Genomic DNA, 17,250 nt, shown 5'->3' on the forward strand with positions numbered 1-17,250 from the left:
AAATAAAATCACAGCAATTCACTTAAATGATTTGTTTTCAGATTAAAATGATGCAGGTTTAGATGTTTCTCCTAAGATATAAAATAAGATGAAAAAGGATTAAACCAGCTCTGACACAGCAGCCCAACAAGTTTATGTCAGTGAACTTCTCTTTATAGCAAATCATCTGTATACGCTGCATGGTTTAAGTTATTGTGGCCTCCTCATTGGTTCACAGTGTCACATTTAAATAATTGGATCAACTGTTGCTCATACATTAACATTCCCCACAGGATGAAATGTAGTCATAGTGACCTACTGATGCTTCAGTGTACATGTGTGTAGCCACTATAAAATCCCCCACTGGTTTGTAGACAACTGTTTAGCAGTGTGGCATTGTTTACAAGGGTGGGCACGACTTCTCATCAATGGAGCAGGTTGTTTATTTTAGTTTTTTAGCTTGAAGCTAACACATACTGGACAATGCTATCTACTGGCTAAGAGAATGAGCATCACAATTATTCTAACTTTAAACATACTTCACAAACAACACCACATGCATATGTTTCCTAAACCCTGTGGAGACAAACCTAAAAACTGCTGACCCTAAATCTTCATGAACAGGCAAAGCTCTGATCCAGTGACACTGCATGACTTGCTCTTTATGTCTCAGTTTATGGGACAACTCCCTCTGCTGCCTCCCTTTGGGTGATGGTGTGCAATGCGTTTATGAGTGTATTTTTCCTGCTTCTATCGAAGCACCTATCTCGTGTGTTGAAGAGGAACAAATGTGCATGTGCAACTTACAATGATGTCAATGGAAGCCCAGGACGCTGGAGTCTATCGCCTCGGTCTCGGAGCACTCTGGTCTCGGGTATGTCTTGGTCTTGATTAGTTTGGTCTGGACTAACACACTAGTGTCTATATCCAATGCTTTCTCAGGCTCGTCTGCAAAATAAGAAACAACTTTTATAAATCCTTATGTTTGTATGTAGTTCTGTTGGATTATTATCGCTGATGCAACATGCAGAAAGCCGGAGAATCTAAACGCTGAAGGCTTTCAGGAAACACATTCACGCAAAAATTAAAATGCTACTTTTGCAAAATTTTGTATTTTACATAGCCGTGTTAATTAACAACCACTAACATAAGCAGAGAGAGCCTTTTGAACATTGCCAACCTGCCACTCACCTGCCTACATCTTTAGTGGTAGAGGTAGGAAAGGAAACAACCATGATCCTTAAAGAACCGGTCTGGCAATCAGCCAGATCTCTGGGGTGAAAAGAGCAAGAAGCAGCCATGTGTCAAACAAAATGGCCGTGCATGTAACTATAACCATACATTTAAGATTTGTTTATATCTAAAGCAGGTGGTTCATTTAAATACAATCATCCCGGATATTGTTTTTATGAATGGGGAAAATTGTTTTAAGATGGGCTTTGTAACATGGTGCTCTATGGAGATTGACTCACTTTAGAGCCAGCCTCATGTGGCTGCTCGAGGAACTGCAGTATTGACAAATTTATGATGGACTATTTTGTTTATGTCAAACAAAATAAGATTGCCACTTGTCAATCTCCCAAGATGTTCAGAGCTCCCATCAGCCTCAGCTGTACTTTGTGCTAAATGCTAATATAAGCTAACATGCTAAACAAAAATGATGGACAAGGTAAACATTCCTTCAAACAAAAGCATGAAAGCATTGGCATTATTAGCTCTCATTGTTGTTTGTTTTGTTTGCAGATCACAGTGTTTAGGATGGGCTCAGAGGGACAGCAGGATATTGAGATGTCCATCCTGACCGCTCTGCTTAAAGGTAAACAACATACATATCAAACAATCAATCTGTATTGGTATAGCACCAATAGATAGATGCTCTCTCAAGACACTTTACTAAAAGGGCAGCTTTAGACTGTGCTCTTTTTTAAATGATTGTATTATTATGTTATGTTATTTGCAAAAACCCAACATTAATCCCTCATGAAGCACTAAGCAACTTTTATATCACATCGATGTTGTTTTGATAATGAAGAAAAACAAAAGACAAAAGGAAGTAGAATATAATGTAGTTTACAAAACTTGCCAATCCCAAAGTATGGAAGTCGGTCGGGTTCCTGTAGAGGTGCCAAGTGTCGAGTACTCCCGAGGTACCATTAAGCAAGGGCACCGAACCCGGTGCAGGTTGGGTGTATCAATCTAAGGTAAAGTAACACCTGCTTTCTTTGTTGATATGTAATTTAGGTACCAATGCATCAGCGTCTGATCAGCTGAGCTTGGCTCTGGCCTGGAACAGAGTGGACATCGCTCGCAGTCAGATCTTTGTGTACGGACTCCACTGGCCTGTGAGTTTACTGGTTCAGCTCCATGTGCCTGTGTGTCTTTTATAATCCTGTTTTAGGTGTAGTCAAATTGCAAACTGTTCCTCAAAGTTAACTTTGCAGACACAAAATATATGTTTTTGTTGTTTTAAATGTTGATCGGCATTCAATGGTACCAAAAGATAATGTCAATCCAACCTTTATCTCTTAATGAAGTTTTGTTTGATGGTGTTTCTGCAGCCTGTATCTGCTGCTGTGAATGACCGGCCTAGAAGTCCTGCGCCGCAGCGAGCACCAGCAGGAGGAGGAGGGGGGAAAGGGAAAGCCAGAGGGAAGAAAGGAAAAGGAGCCAAAGCCAAACCTGAACCACCTGAGGAAACTGACCCCAGGAAACTGGAGCTGCGTAACTGGGTGAGAAATTAGAGCAAACTTGATCACCAATATGTTTGACTTTCAAAAATAACCCACATTTTATAGATAAAGTCGTATTTTTGTTTAGTTAGCTTGAATCACGACCTGGAACTGAACTGATATAAGTTTGATCTTAAATAGTTTGCCAAAATGGTTATTGAGCTAAAAATATACGCTAAGAAACTGAAGTCTAGTTTAATCACTTCAAAGCAAAGTTGAACATTCAGCCTATAGAACTTCTCTTAACAACTTTTAAGTTATACTGGAAGATACCAAGTTTATATTAGTGAATCATTATGTAAATAGTATAGTAAACCTAGCTAGGCAGTTTCAGACTAAATGAAATTAGCTTATCAGTTTAAAATACACATCTGAATATGATGAACACAGTTACGACTCTGCTCAAACTAGAATCAGCCATAATCTAATCATATTAACAACCATTAGCTAAACAAAGAAGCCTATGTAATAAAACCCAACTACTTCAAATAAAAACTGAACCAGCTTACCTGTTTCAGAAAAAATAACCATTAGCAATAGTTTTTACATAGCCTTACTGAACCATAGTTAACAGTTAAGACATAAAACTTTTAGCTAAACAGTGAAGATGCAAACCCAACTGTTAAACAGTTTTACACCAAAACTTTTAACTTAGCTTTTAAAATGAACTGTTAAATAAACAGTGAACCCGACTGTAAGTGTGGCTCCGTCCTTTATCCAAAAAATGTGCACACAAACTGCAGAGCTGAAAAAGTTTGTTTCAATAGTTTACGTTGTTCTTGTCAGTAGAGATGGAAACAACAGTTACAAAGTAGCCTGCTAAATGTAAAGCACGGTGTGGCCTTTTGTCAATCAGCAGTAAGAGTTGACTGCAGTCTTAGTTGTCTTCAATTAGGCATGCTACATTGGCCTGAGTAGATAAAACGCTGCCGAACACAAAAGATAACTACTCTCTCACATAAATGATTCTAACAGCTCTGTTAGCTAAACATGAGAAAACATAGCCCTAATCAAAGACAGTGCAGCTATTACTACCCAACCGTTATCTTAACATAATACAATAAAACAAATTAACTCTTGCTAAACAGTGAAGATGAAGAGCTCAACTGTTAGCTACAGCTTTAACAGCAGACAACAACAAACAGTTAGCTTAACAGTGTTGAAACAGAACCCAACAGCGAGCTAGCTAAGCAGACTAAACACTAAAATTAACCGTTAGCTAAACAGTGTAGAAACAACACAGATATATAACCTTATAAAATTTAATGAAAGGAATCTTAAGGTTAAATATTTCCATTGCAATCTTAAAACCCCAAGTGAGCTGTTAAGCTTAAGTGGACATTTTTCTCTTATTTTGGAGGAAAAACAAACTCTGTATTTATTCACCAACTGGTCAGTGGGTGAATTTGTTTTTCAAAACGGTGTAAGCTTAGTTAGTGATGACCTTGGTCAGGTGACGCTATCGGCAGGTGCTGACTATGATGATGATATTGCCACAGGTGAACTCTCTGGAACAGGCCATGATGGACGCTCTGGTGTTGGACAGGGTGGACTTTGTGAAGCTGCTGATTGAGAACGGAGTGAACATCCATCACTTCCTGACTATTCCTCGTCTGGAGGAGCTGTACAACACGGTAAGAAAACACCTGAGCTCAATACAACACAACTCAACGTCTGTGTCAAGAATCAATAAATCCCCTTCCTGTATTTTAACTGTGGCAGCAACAGTTTAAGAGCATAGAGAAGTCTATACCATTTAAAATATGTCCCAGTGTCCATGGGGACACTTAAATCCTGGCTGTAACGCAGGGAAAGCAATTTCTATATTCTTATTTTGTAGTTTTGCTTCTACAGCTCGTTTCCATCGACCCCCAAAAACAGCCAAAAATCGATTATTTTGTAATAAAGATGAATATTTTTCTGCAGATCTGCGCCGTGGCTGAGCCCTAAATCTGCTGACTGACTCTATTCTCAGTGATATAAGGGTCTAATATCACTTCATTACTCATGCTTATGATTTATATTTTACAAATTCCCTTGTTTGTTGAGTAACAGTTCATAAAATAAGTCCTTTGAGCTGTAAGAGTTTGCAGAAAAAGGTGCCCTTGTGTTTGGGGGGCCAGGATGAAAACATGGTTTATTATTACAAACAGCATTTCTCTCCTCTTTCCTACGACGAGTCATTAAACAAAAGCTTTCTGCTTTAACCTCCATATTCTCATTGACATGTTGATCCGCAGCTTAACATCCATCAGTGATCCCCTTCATCTTTTGTTATATCACGGCTGTCTTTAATCTTCATCTGCTTCACTTAGAAAAAAAAAAGGCTCTTAACACAACATGTGGTGCTCATGTGAGTCCCATTATTCTCAGATCAAAGTGAAGCTCTGTGCTGCCGTCTGTCAGCTTCACAGCCATTCTGCTCCTGTGTGGCCATCACAGTTGTAAAATCATTAACATAGATTCTGTCATGATCCTGTAACAAGATGATTTAATTGTGCCAATGTGGCCTGACATCTTTCAAAGACATGAATCAGTCTGTGCCTGACATTAGTGTGATTGATGTTTTTTTACTTTTCTTAAGTTTCCTGTTTGTTCCTTTGCTGTTGTAGAAGCTGGGACCGGCCAACACGCTGCACTTTGTGGTCCGAGACGTTAAAAAAGTAAGTGTTGTGTTTTAAAGAAACAGGCTCAGATTAGACAGAAACACAAGATGTTGCCCTGGTTTGACTTATTCTGAGGTTTGACGTCCTTTTAATGCCATCGTACATTTGATCACTACTCCATCCATCCATCCATTATGTAAACCACGAGGTGGTTGATGGCGGGTGTGAATCCCAGCTGTCGCCGGGCGAGAGGCGGGGTTACACGCTAGACTGGTCGGCAGTCGAGACAGACAACCAGCTACTTCACATTCACACCTACGTGCAATTTAGAGTCACCAGTTAACCAATCAGTTAATGAGCATGTCTTTGGACTGTGGGGGGAAGCTGGAGTATCCCGAGAGAACCCACTGAAACAGTCAATTATTTCAATGTTCAGGAGAATGTGGTATTTACAGTTAAGTTCCACTAGATGGCAGCACAGAGGTGCATTTAAGAGTGACATTAACACACATTTTTATGTTCAAAATAATGAATTCCACATAATGTCTTGTTTTCTTTTGTTTTGTTTATTTGATACAGCTATCAGTAATATTTGATTTGTTGTCAGTTAGAGGGATCAATAGAGCAGGGCGGCTGTAGCTCAGTGGGTAGAGTCATCATCTCTCAAATGGAAGGTCGGGGGTTTGATCCCCAGCTCCTGCAGCTACATGTCCAGTGTGTCCTTGACCAAGACACCTAACCCCAAGTTGCTCCCGCAGCTTCATCTGCAGAGTATAAAGGTTTATGAATGTTATTATTTACTGCTGATGGTCTCAGTAGTACTTTTTAAACATTGATTTTGTGTTTCAGGGGAATCTTCCTCCAGACTATCAGATCACATTGATCGATATCGGCCTGGTGCTGGAGCTCTTGATGGGCGGAGCTTATCGCTGCAAATACACCAGGAAGAGCTTCAGGACACTGTACAACAACCTGTACGGCCTCAAGAGAGTGAGTCATACTCAGAGTGGACACGACAGGGTGGTCACTTCACAAATGGTGCTAAATAAAATAAACTTTATCTCATCTTTACATGGAAACAGCCGATTTAAAGAGGACATATTGTGGAAAATCAACTTTGACAGCGTTTTTGAACATATATTTGGGTAACCTGAGTGTCTACCGACCCACAAAAGGTGAAATAAACCCATCAGTCCTTTGTTTGTGGTCTGTAAAAGTCTTACAACGCAGAGAAAAATGCTCCCTTTCAAATGTGCTCCCCTTGTGATGTCACAGTGGGATTCTGGTAAAGAAAAAAATCCCCACCCCTCCCCTGATATCTCCACCCATGGACTCCACCCCCAGTGGATTTTATTCTCACTAGGGAAGGAGTGATGTCTAGCGGGAAAACTCAGGGGGGGCTCATTGCATTTAAAGACACACGCACCAAAACGGAGCGTTCTGAGAGAGCTGGTTTATACAGGGTCACAAACCTCCTCTGGTGCTTGATTCATGTTATATTTTGACCAAAGCACAGCACAGATGTTTCATTTAGACCACAGGGGACTGTTTGAAAAGGTGGAAAAGGGGTATAAAATGCCCTCTTTAAATGTCTGTTTAGCAGAATGTGGTATTTACAAGATCCACTAGATGGCAGCACAGAGGTGCAGCACTGATCACACGTGCCTTTTTAAGAGTGATATTAAAACACACTTTTATTTTCAAACAATGTATTCCACATCTTTTTTTCCCTTTTTCAAGTGTTTCTACATCCCTAACTTCAAAACCATGAGACCCAATTGACCATGTATAATACCAGCTGGTCCTGCAAACACGTCTTTCAAAATAAAGGTTACAGATTTGTGGGCTCTAATAAAAGAGCCTTCCTTAAAAATGATAATCAACTGATCCTGTTTTCTTATCTTTCACAGCCTAAAGCTCTGAAGCTTCTTGGGATGGAGGTTTGTTCATTTTAAGTATCTTGTAATATTCCTCTGAGTGTGGAGACGGCCTCGGCTGATGGTGGATTCAGTGACTTACATGTGGTCATGTTCCTCCTGCAGGACGACGAGCCTCGTGCGAAGGGGAAAGGAAAGAAGAACAAGAAGAAAGAGGAGGAGGTGGACATTGACGTGGACGACCCCGAGGTAAGCAGGTTCCAGTACCCGTTCCACGAGCTGATGGTGTGGGCCGTGCTGATGAAGCGCCAGAAGATGGCGCTGTTCCTGTGGCAGCGAGGGGAGGAAGCCATGGCCAAAGCCCTGGTGGCCTGTAAGCTCTACAAGGCCATGGCTCACGAGTCGTCACAGAGCGAGCTGGTGGACGACATCTACCAGGACCTGGAGAACAACTCCAAGTCAGTCCAAACTCTAATGATTATACTTCTTTTACTACAAGGTCATCGCTTTGCTGCTGTTAAAGGACCAATGTGTAGGATAACTACTGAATGAAATGATAAGATAACCTTATGATATCATCAGGCATGTGACAACATGCTATGTTGAAGTGCTGGCTTCTCAGACAATAATGCAGCAGCCAGTATGTGAAGGAGTTTCTGTAAACATGTCTTTAGACCGAGTGTGTTTCTGTGTGCAGGGAGTTCGGTCAGCTGGCCTACGAGCTGCTCGATCAGTCGTACAAACACGACGAGCAGGTGGCCATGAAGCTGCTGACATACGAGCTGAAGAACTGGAGTAACTCCACCTGTCTGAAGCTGGCCGTCGCCGCCAAACACAGAGACTTCATCGCGCACACCTGCAGCCAGATGCTGCTGACCGACATGTGGATGGGCTGTCTGAGGATGGGCAAGAGCAACAGCCTCAAGGTACCGACAAAACCAGCACCGGGAGAGGGGCTCACTGGTCTCTGCAGGAGGTTTAGACACATAGAAATCAAAATGAATCTTGAATGATAAAAGAAATGCCACATTTATAGTTTTCACATGATTCATTATAACACATGATCTACACACACACACACATACATACATGTGTGTAATACTTATGTAGCTGCAATAGCTGGCGGTTTCCAGTGTTGGTCAGTGTAGACGTGTTAAAGAAGAGATTTTGTATTTCCAGGTGATTTTAGGGATCGTTTTCCCTCCGGCCATTCTCCTCCTGGAGTTTCGTCTCGGAGATGAAACTTCTTTTCATTCCTCAAGAGACAACGAGGAGGGAAAAACCAAAGAGGACGACAACAAATCCAGCAAGGTATCCAAGAAGCAGAGCAGCCTCAGTATTCCTCACAGCGTACATTTATTACAGCAGCATGATTGCTGACAAGTTTTTTGTTTCAGGACGCCGTCTCAAACGTGGACGCAACGTCCAAGAAAGGAGACGACGAGGAAGAGCAGAAGAACCCGAAAAAGAGGACGCCCATCGGGAGGAAGATTTACGAGTTTTACAACACTCCCTTCACCAAGTTCTGGTTTAACACGGCAAGTTTTGAAACGTATAGTCAGTCACATCAGTAACGATTAATTTGATGTTTATACAACAGATGCAGTCAGGCTTTTTACTCCGTACTGTACCTCACCTTTTTCAGATCTCCTACCTGGTGTACCTGATGTTGTATAACTACATCATCCTGGTGAAGATGGAGCGATGGCCGTCTCTGCAGGAGTGGATCGTCATCTCTTACATCATCACTCTGGGGCTGGAGAAAGTCCGGCAGGTGAATGTTTCAGGGCTCTGTACGGTGTCGGGATTCTGAGGAGGAATCCATTTGTTTCCAAATGTTGAGTTTAATGCCAGATCAAAGTGCGTTGAAGGCCTCTAAATATTAGTTTGATGTGTGAATGTGGTGGGAAATCTTTGTATCTTTGTATCTTGCCTTTTTAATTTTTATGTTGCTAATTGAACTGCTGTGATACAAGACACATTTCAGACTTTATCTGACAATAAAGTCGGATCAATCATTCAATCACGGCTCTATTTGAATATAGATTGGTGTCTAAATGACTCAGTGAGTCACTTAAGTTTTGATAATTGCTTCGAAGATGGCTTCTTCCAGCAGCCCTAAAACAAACTGTTACGGGTACAGTACAATACTCAGGTGCAAATCAAAAAGTTTCCAATAAAAATGCTTGTCTGTGCCCCTGATAGACCCAGATGTTTCCATTTTCAGGGTCTGAAAATAAAAATTGTGTCTGTTTGCGTTGGTTGGGCATGACCTGAGAGATCACAATGACTGGAGATTCTGTCAGTAAATTTAACCATCCCGTCTCTCTTCAGATCCTGATGTCGGAGCCGGGGAAGCTGAAGCAGAAGATTAACGTTTGGCTGGAGGATTACTGGAACATCACAGATCTGGCGGCCATCTCCGTCTTCCTGCTTGGTTTACTGCTGCGGCTGCAGAGCGAGCCCTCCATGGGCTACGGGCGAGTCATCTACTGCGTCGACATCATCTTCTGGTACATCCGAGTCCTCGACATCTTCGGAGTCAACAAGTACCTGGGACCATACGTCATGATGATCGGCAAAATGGTGCGACATCATAGCTTTAGTGCAATTTGACTTAATTTTTCACTTTGTTTTATAAAATAACTTGTTGGCCAAAAGTTACATTGACATCTCAGATATTCTACATGTCCATAGAGAAAAAGTCATTTTATGGTAAATGGTCATGGCTTTATCTAGATGGTGGACATGCTGTACTTTGTGGTCATCATGCTGGTGGTGTTGATGAGCTTCGGTGTAGCTCGGCAGGCCATCCTCCACCCGGACGAGGAGCCCACCTGGCGTCTGGCCCGAAACATCTTCTACATGCCGTACTGGATGATTTACGGGGAGGTGTTTGCAGACTCCATAGACCGTAAGACTAGAGTTCATAGTAAGAGTTACAGTCAGCCGCCTGTGAGTTCTAACACTCTGTCCTCACCCAATTAATGAACCTCTAATTTACTCTATGTCCTCACCCACTGTTCTCACACTCTGTCCTCACCCAATCACTGAACCTCTAAACTAACTCTATGTCCTCACCCACTGTCCTCACCTTTTGTCCTCACCTAATCACTAAAGAACTAACCGCAGTCTACAATCTCACCCACTGTTCTCACACTCTGTCCTCACCCAATCACTGAACCTCTAAACTAACTCTTCGTCCTCACCCACTGTCCTCACCCTTTGTCCTCACCCAATCATTAAAGAACTAACCGCAGTCTACAACCTCACCCTCTGTCCTCACGCTTTGTCCTCACCCTTTGTCCTCCCCCTTCTACTGAACCCCTAACCTTACTCTAAATCCTCACCCTATTACTGAACCCATAACCTTACTCTAATTCCTCACCCACTGTCCTCACCCTTTGTCCTCCCCCTATTACTGAACCTCTAACTTACTCTACATCCTCACCATCTTTCCTCACCCTTTGTCCTCCCCCTATTACTGAACCCCTAACCTTACTCTAAATCCTCCCCCTATTACTGAACCCATAACCTTACTCTACGTCCTCACCCACTGTCCTCACCCTTTGTCCTCCCCCTATTACTGAACCCATAACCTTACTCTACGTCCTCACCCACTGTCCTCACCATTTGTCCTCCCCCTATTACTGAACCTCTAACTTACTCTACATCCTCACCATCTTTCCTCACCCTTTGTCCTCCCCCTATTACTGAACCCATAACCTTACTCTACGTCCTCACCCACTGTCCTCACCCTTTGTCCTCATCTAATCACTGAACCTCTAAACTAACTCTACGTCCTCACCCACTGTCCTCACCCTTTGTCCTTCCCCTATTACTGAACCTCTAACTTACTCTACAGCCTCACCCCCTGTCTTCACCCTTTGTCCTCCCCCTATTACTGAACCTCTAACTTACTCTACATCGTCACCGTCTTTCCTCACCCTTTGTCCGCCCCCTATTACTGAACCTCTAACTTAGTCTACATCGTCACCGTCTTTCCTCACCCTTTGTCCTCCCCCTATTACTGAACCTCTAAACAAACTCTACATCCCCCCCTGTCCTCACCCTTTGTCCTCCCCCTATTACTGAACCTCTAACTTACTCTACATCCTCATCCACTGTCCTCACCCTTTGTCGTCATCTAATCACTGAACCTTTAAACTAACTCCACGTTATCACCCTATGTCCTTACCCTTTGTCTTTCCCCTATTACTGAACCTCTAACCTAATCTATGTCCTCACCCAATGTCCTCACCCTTTGTTCTCCCCCTATTACTGAACCGCTAACTTAATCTATGTCCTCACCCCCTGTCCTCACCCTTTGTCCTCATCTAATCACAGAACCTCTAAACTAACTCTATGTCCTCACCCACTGTCCTCACCTTTTGTCCTCACCTAATCACTAAAGAACTAACCGCAGTCTACAACCTCACCCACTGTTCTCACACTCTGTCCTCACCCAATCACTGAACTTCTAAACTAACTCTTTGTCCTCACCCACTGTCCTCACCCTTTGTCCTCACCGAATCACTAAAGAACTAACCACAGTCTACATCCTCACTCACTGTTCTCACACTCTGTCCTCACCCAATCACTGAACCTCTAACTTACTCTATGTCCTCACCCACTGTCCTCACCCTTTGTCCTCACCCAATCACTAAAGAACTAACCGCAGTCTACAACCTCACCCTCTGTCCTCACGCTTTGTCCTCACCCTTTGTCCTCCCCCTTCTACTGAACCCCTAACCTTACTCTAAATCCTCACCCACTGTCCTCACCCTTTGTCCTCCTCCTATTACTGAACCTCTAACTTACTCTACATCCTCACCCCCTGTCCTCACCCTTTGTCCTCCCCCTATTACTGAACCTCTAACTTAATCTATGTCCTCACCCCCTGTCCTCACCCTTTGTCCTCATCTAATCACAGAACCTCTAAACTAACTCCACGTCCTCACCCCCTGTCCTCACCCTTTGTCTTTCCCCTATCACTGAACCTCTAAACTAACTCTACGTCCTGTCCTCTTTTACTATCCTCACCCACTAACCTCATGTATTCTTGTTAACCCCTGATCCCATCCACTTTTCTCATCAATGTACTTAACCCCTGTCCTCACCCTCTGTTGTCTCCTGATGTCCACATCTGCACCCTCAGTTCACCCATTGTCTCCTCTCCCACTGTCCTCACCGCTTTTCTCATTCACTGGTCTCACCCTCTACTACTCCTTCCCCCGACTCAACTAACCAGTTGCCCTCTTCCTCTAACTCAACCTTTCGTCCTCATCATTGTCCTAACGCATTGCCTTTATACTCACCTCTTGTCCTTGACCACCCTCTGTCCTCACAGGCTGTCTTCACTCTCTGTCTTTACCTGCTGTTTCCACCCACTGTTATTTTAAATCTTCTTGAAGTTCATGTGTTAGAAGCTATATTAAGTGTACACGGAGGAGTAAAAAATGGCTAAGTCTTTAAAAATCCTGAGAAGTTCTGCTAACAAATAAGAGACCAAAATAATATATTTTCATACTGTTGTTAATCTTCTTCTCTCTCACTGACATTCATGAACATGATGTTTCTCTTCAGTAACGGATCACTTTCTGTCTCTTTTACTTTCACTTTTGACTGACAGTTTATGCGATGGAAATCAATCGTAAGTATCTCGGATTCAATTTTCTCTGAAGTGAAAATCATGATTTGTGTAGTTATGTATTTCTAGTTGTAAAAGGCAAACAGGAAGTTTTGGTGCACAAACAGGAAGTGTGTTTCCTGTGACTGCTTCACAATTAAACAATTCAAAATTGGTCCAAGTAAAATGTCTTATCGTTAAAGGAGCAATAAGTAACTCTGACACCTAGTGTTTAAAATGGGAACTGCAGCCCAAAATTTTAAACATTGAAGAGAGCTGTTAGTGTTACAGGATTTAATGTGCAGTCTCCTTCAAAGGTCCAGGATCATACCAGCAGTTTCACACACGTTGTTTATTAACCAATGAAGTTTGGGGATTGTTTTTTTCCAGCTCCATGTGGAGACAACCTGTACGATGAAGACGGGAAGAAACTTCCTCCCTGTATCCCCGGAGCCTGGCTCACTCCGGCCATCATGGCCTGTTACCTGCTGGTCGCCAACATCCTGCTGGTCAACCTGCTCATCGCCGTGTTCAAGTCAGTGTTCACCACCCGATCCTCCTGCTGCTGACACTTTAATATCAAACACACAAAAAGACCTCAGACCCGCCTCACAAACATGGAACATTTTTTACTAACAAACATCTTTTTCTTTGTCTCGTCTTTGTCTTAGTCTGTGAAACCAAAGAACTCCTTATTTATAATATACTGGCATACATACAGGCCTAATTTCAACCTTCAGCCATGATTTATGAAGGTCTTAAACCCAATCTGATAAACATCTGATGTTCAGTATCTTCTCACCACCACTCACCACCAGGAAATCACTCCCCTCTTCTCTCTCCACAGCAACACGTTCTTCGAGGTGAAGTCCATCTCCAACCAGGTGTGGAAGTTCCAGAGGTATCAGCTGATCATGACCTTCCACGACCGCCCCATCCTGCCTCCCCCCCTCATCATCATCCCCCACATCTGCATTGTCCTGAAGAGGCTGTGCTGCCGCTGCAGATGGAGGACGGAGGGAGAGCACGACGACCGGGAGAGACGACTCCGTAAGATCTGATTCACTGAGAGAGTCTGAGATCAGAACGAGGGGATTGAGGACTGTTTTTTTTCTAAAAAGATGAAAACAGTCCCCCTCCTGAGATGTTGAATCCTCTTTGTTTCCGCAGAGCTGGTGCTGAATGCCGATGAGCTGAAGAGTCTGCACGAGTTCGAGGAGCAGTGTGTGGAGGAATATTTCAGAGAGAAAGACGACGAGAAACAATCCTCCAACAACGAGAGGATCAGAGTCACATCAGAGAGGTCGGCAAGAGACACTCATATCATACTGATTGAAAAATACCAGCTACAGAAACTTTTATTTGCCTTATTAGTACAAGTCAATGCACCGTTAGGGTGCCTTGTTTTCAGCTGAAGTCGAGAAGAGATTGTCTTAAGCTGAAATCTTGGACTTGAGAAAAGCATTTGACACAGTAAATCATAATGTTCTCCTCTAAGAGCTATCCAATTTTAACTTTTCCCTAAATGCAATCAAATGGATCGAGTCGTACCTAACAAAGAGGAGGCAATGTACACAAGTTGGAGAGAGGATTTAATTTGTTGATTGTTTTGTTGGTGTTCCTCAAGGCTCAATCCTAGGACCTCTTTTATTCAGTTTATATGTCAATGATCTGCCACTTGTATGCCCAGAAGTTGAAATCCAAATGTATGCAGATGACACTGTCATTTACACACATGTTAAGACAGGCAAGAAGCCAAATAGACTTCAGCATTGTCTAAGATTGCAGACTGGCTTCCAGATTCTTGCCTCACACTCAATGTTAGTCTGGTCTCAGCTGAAGCTAAAACGTTTTTCTCATTAACTGATTAATTTCATTTTAGTGTTATTGAAACTAAATGGAATCATGAAAAATCTAAGATAAAAACTAATGCTAATGCTAACTAGCTGAGAAGAGTAGCAGCTGCTGCTTTTGTAACCCATGTTTTTTTACATGGTAAATGGACTTTTCTAGTCTTCTTCGTCAAAAGGATCATGTTTAAAGTGAAACCAAGCCGAAGCTGCTCTGAGTCTGTGTATTCTGTTCTCTGCTCAGGGTGGAGAACATGTTCATGCGTCTGGAGGAGGTCAACGAGAGGGAGCACTCGATGAAGGCGTCCCTGCAGACGGTGGACCTTCGTCTGGCTCAGCTGGAGGAGTTCTCCAGTCGCATGATGAACGCTCTCGAGAAGCTGGCGGGCGTCGACCGGTCCGAGCTCATCCGCACGCGCTCCAGAGGATCGTCCGTGTGCGAGCCGGCTGCTCTGCTTCGACACGGCAGCATCAACAGCACAGACGGCTACAGTCTGTACAGATACCAGCTGGACCATGACGACAGGGTCTCTGTGACCGGAGACTTGGAGGGACACGACAGGAGGGTTCAGCAGAGTCCAGAGAGACGAGAGGGACACACAGAGGGCAGAAACACGGCAGGTAGGACCAGTAAAAATGAGACAAAACAAGGGTCCCTGTGACAAGTATTTATATTTACATGGCAACGTTTGAAAAGTTGTTAAATTATGGATCACTGCAGATGTGATTAAACCCCTCTATTTCAGCCCTGCTCTGTTTCTACATGAGAAGAATTATGATGCATACTCTTCCTTTCTGTTTTTAGGTGAAGTGAAGGAGTTCGGGTCAACTCTTGAAGTGGTGGGACGTAAAGGGAGGGCTCAGTCTCTGTCCAATGTGGACATCCTGATCTCCCTCTGTGACCCCGGCAGCAGTCCAGGTTCTCCTAAACCTTACTCCACAGCTGCTAGTGTGGAGAAACCAGCAGAGAAAACTCGACTGGAAGCGACTGTATCCTTCCCTTTGGATACGTCAAAGTTCACTCAGTATTTATCATCTCCACCACTTAGCACCTCCCCCTCCCCTAGCTTGAAGTCTGGATTAGGTGACAGCCCCACACACAGAGATCAAGAGGGGGTTAACAGTTTAACCACCCATGGCTCAAAACCTGCCTCCAGATCTAAAAGCATGCCTCACGGGGGCGCCAAACCTTCTCCCAGAGTGACGGAGGAGAAGAGTGGAGGCAGTGAGACCGAACAGAAAGTGGAGGCCAGTTCATCTGGGCCTCCTGATGGTGTTCAGGAGGGGGAGACAGGTGACAGTAACCATGGTGAGGGAGGGGAGGAGGAGGGGACGGAGGAGGAGGAGGAGCTGCTGTTGGGGGAGGACAGGTTGTACCCGACGCTTCGCTCCAAGAGTCTGAACATAAACCCGAAGAAGAAGAGGACGAAGACGAAGGAGGTGGAGGAGATGCCCCGCTCGGCCAGCAGCGTCGAAGAACTGGTGTCTGCGTTCAGCGGTGAGACGGAGGGGGTTCGGGTCAGGAGCAGGTCCAAAGATAGGTTAACCTAAAGAACTGAGGGGACTCTGGACTTTTAACACTGTGTTTATACTTCCATGTTTCCAAAGACAGCGGACTAAAAGAATGAATTTTGGCTGTTTCTGGAAGTGGTGAACATAAAGACAATCGTAGGGTGAATCTGCCGCTGACCTCTTTATGGAGCTTTATTCTGGGTTTCATGTGATCATTAAGCTGTTTGTCCACACTCCACAGGCAGACTTTCAGAAAACAGTAAATATGTATACAACTAAATTTGGCAGGAAAAAGGAAAACGCTTCATATAACCAAAATACCATAAAATGAGAGAGATAACAAACATGTTCAATCAAGGTTTCTGCCAAGGTATTGCAAGCCTAAAAGACTACAAAATGTCTGAGAAAACTACAATACATACAAACTTCAGAACAATGCACAGAGACTACAAAAAGTTGAACAATATATACAAAGAGAAGCAGAATGACAAATTAGGGATGCAAAATGTCTTCCATGAGCTACAAAACAAATACAAAGGAAAAATAAAAATAACTTAAACTAAATAAATAGAACGACTGCCTATAACAAAACTAATGACAGAGATGCAAAATGGTAAGAGATTTAAAAACCTGCAAATGGATGGGAAATAACTAGAAATAGATGAATGCCACAATGACAAAGAAAGGAAGACAAAATGCCTATAAAACATAAAAATGGCAGAGATGAAAAAGGTTTACATAGAACCGAAGAAAAGGGATGCAAAATTACCTCAAGGAGATAAAAAACTTCAATATGGATGCAAAATGCCTACGAGATAAATAATTAAATGTCAAGGGATGTAAAATGTCTACAAAAACCTGTAATTTATCTACATAGAGACGCAGAATGACAAAGTTACTTTAAAGAGATACAAATAACCTCTAAATGCATGCAAAACACCTAATATTATATTAATATGTAATACCTGCCAAGATGATGCAAGATGGCTACAGAGGCATAACTGACAACAAAGGGATGCAAAATGTGTATAGAATACAAATAAGTACAAAGGGAAACAAAATGACTTC

The 17,250-nt window shown here is 43.0% G+C and overlaps 1 protein-coding gene across 1 annotated transcript; it reads left to right on the top strand.

Annotated features, from left to right (window-relative positions):
• The first annotated feature begins 1,636 nt into the window (after nt 1–1,636).
• LOC110001060 (transient receptor potential cation channel subfamily M member 1) lies at nt 1,637–16,221 on the top strand. Its single transcript, XM_065953253.1, has 20 exons — nt 1,637–1,648; nt 1,723–1,795; nt 2,221–2,321; nt 4,208–4,342; nt 5,321–5,371; nt 6,164–6,304; nt 7,225–7,254; nt 7,357–7,649; nt 7,889–8,117; nt 8,371–8,502; nt 8,589–8,729; nt 8,837–8,965; nt 9,526–9,777; nt 9,931–10,105; nt 12,824–12,844; nt 13,211–13,355; nt 13,668–13,870; nt 13,991–14,123; nt 14,915–15,291; nt 15,476–16,221. Exons 1-20 carry the CDS (start codon nt 1,637–1,639, stop codon nt 16,219–16,221), a joined length of 3,519 nt encoding a protein of 1,172 aa, XP_065809325.1.
• The last annotated feature ends 1,029 nt before the right edge of the window (nt 16,222–17,250 follow it).

This window comes from Labrus bergylta, chromosome 3 (genome assembly GCF_963930695.1).
Source record: "Labrus bergylta chromosome 3, fLabBer1.1, whole genome shotgun sequence".
Lineage (NCBI taxonomy): Eukaryota > Metazoa > Chordata > Actinopteri > Labriformes > Labridae > Labrus > Labrus bergylta.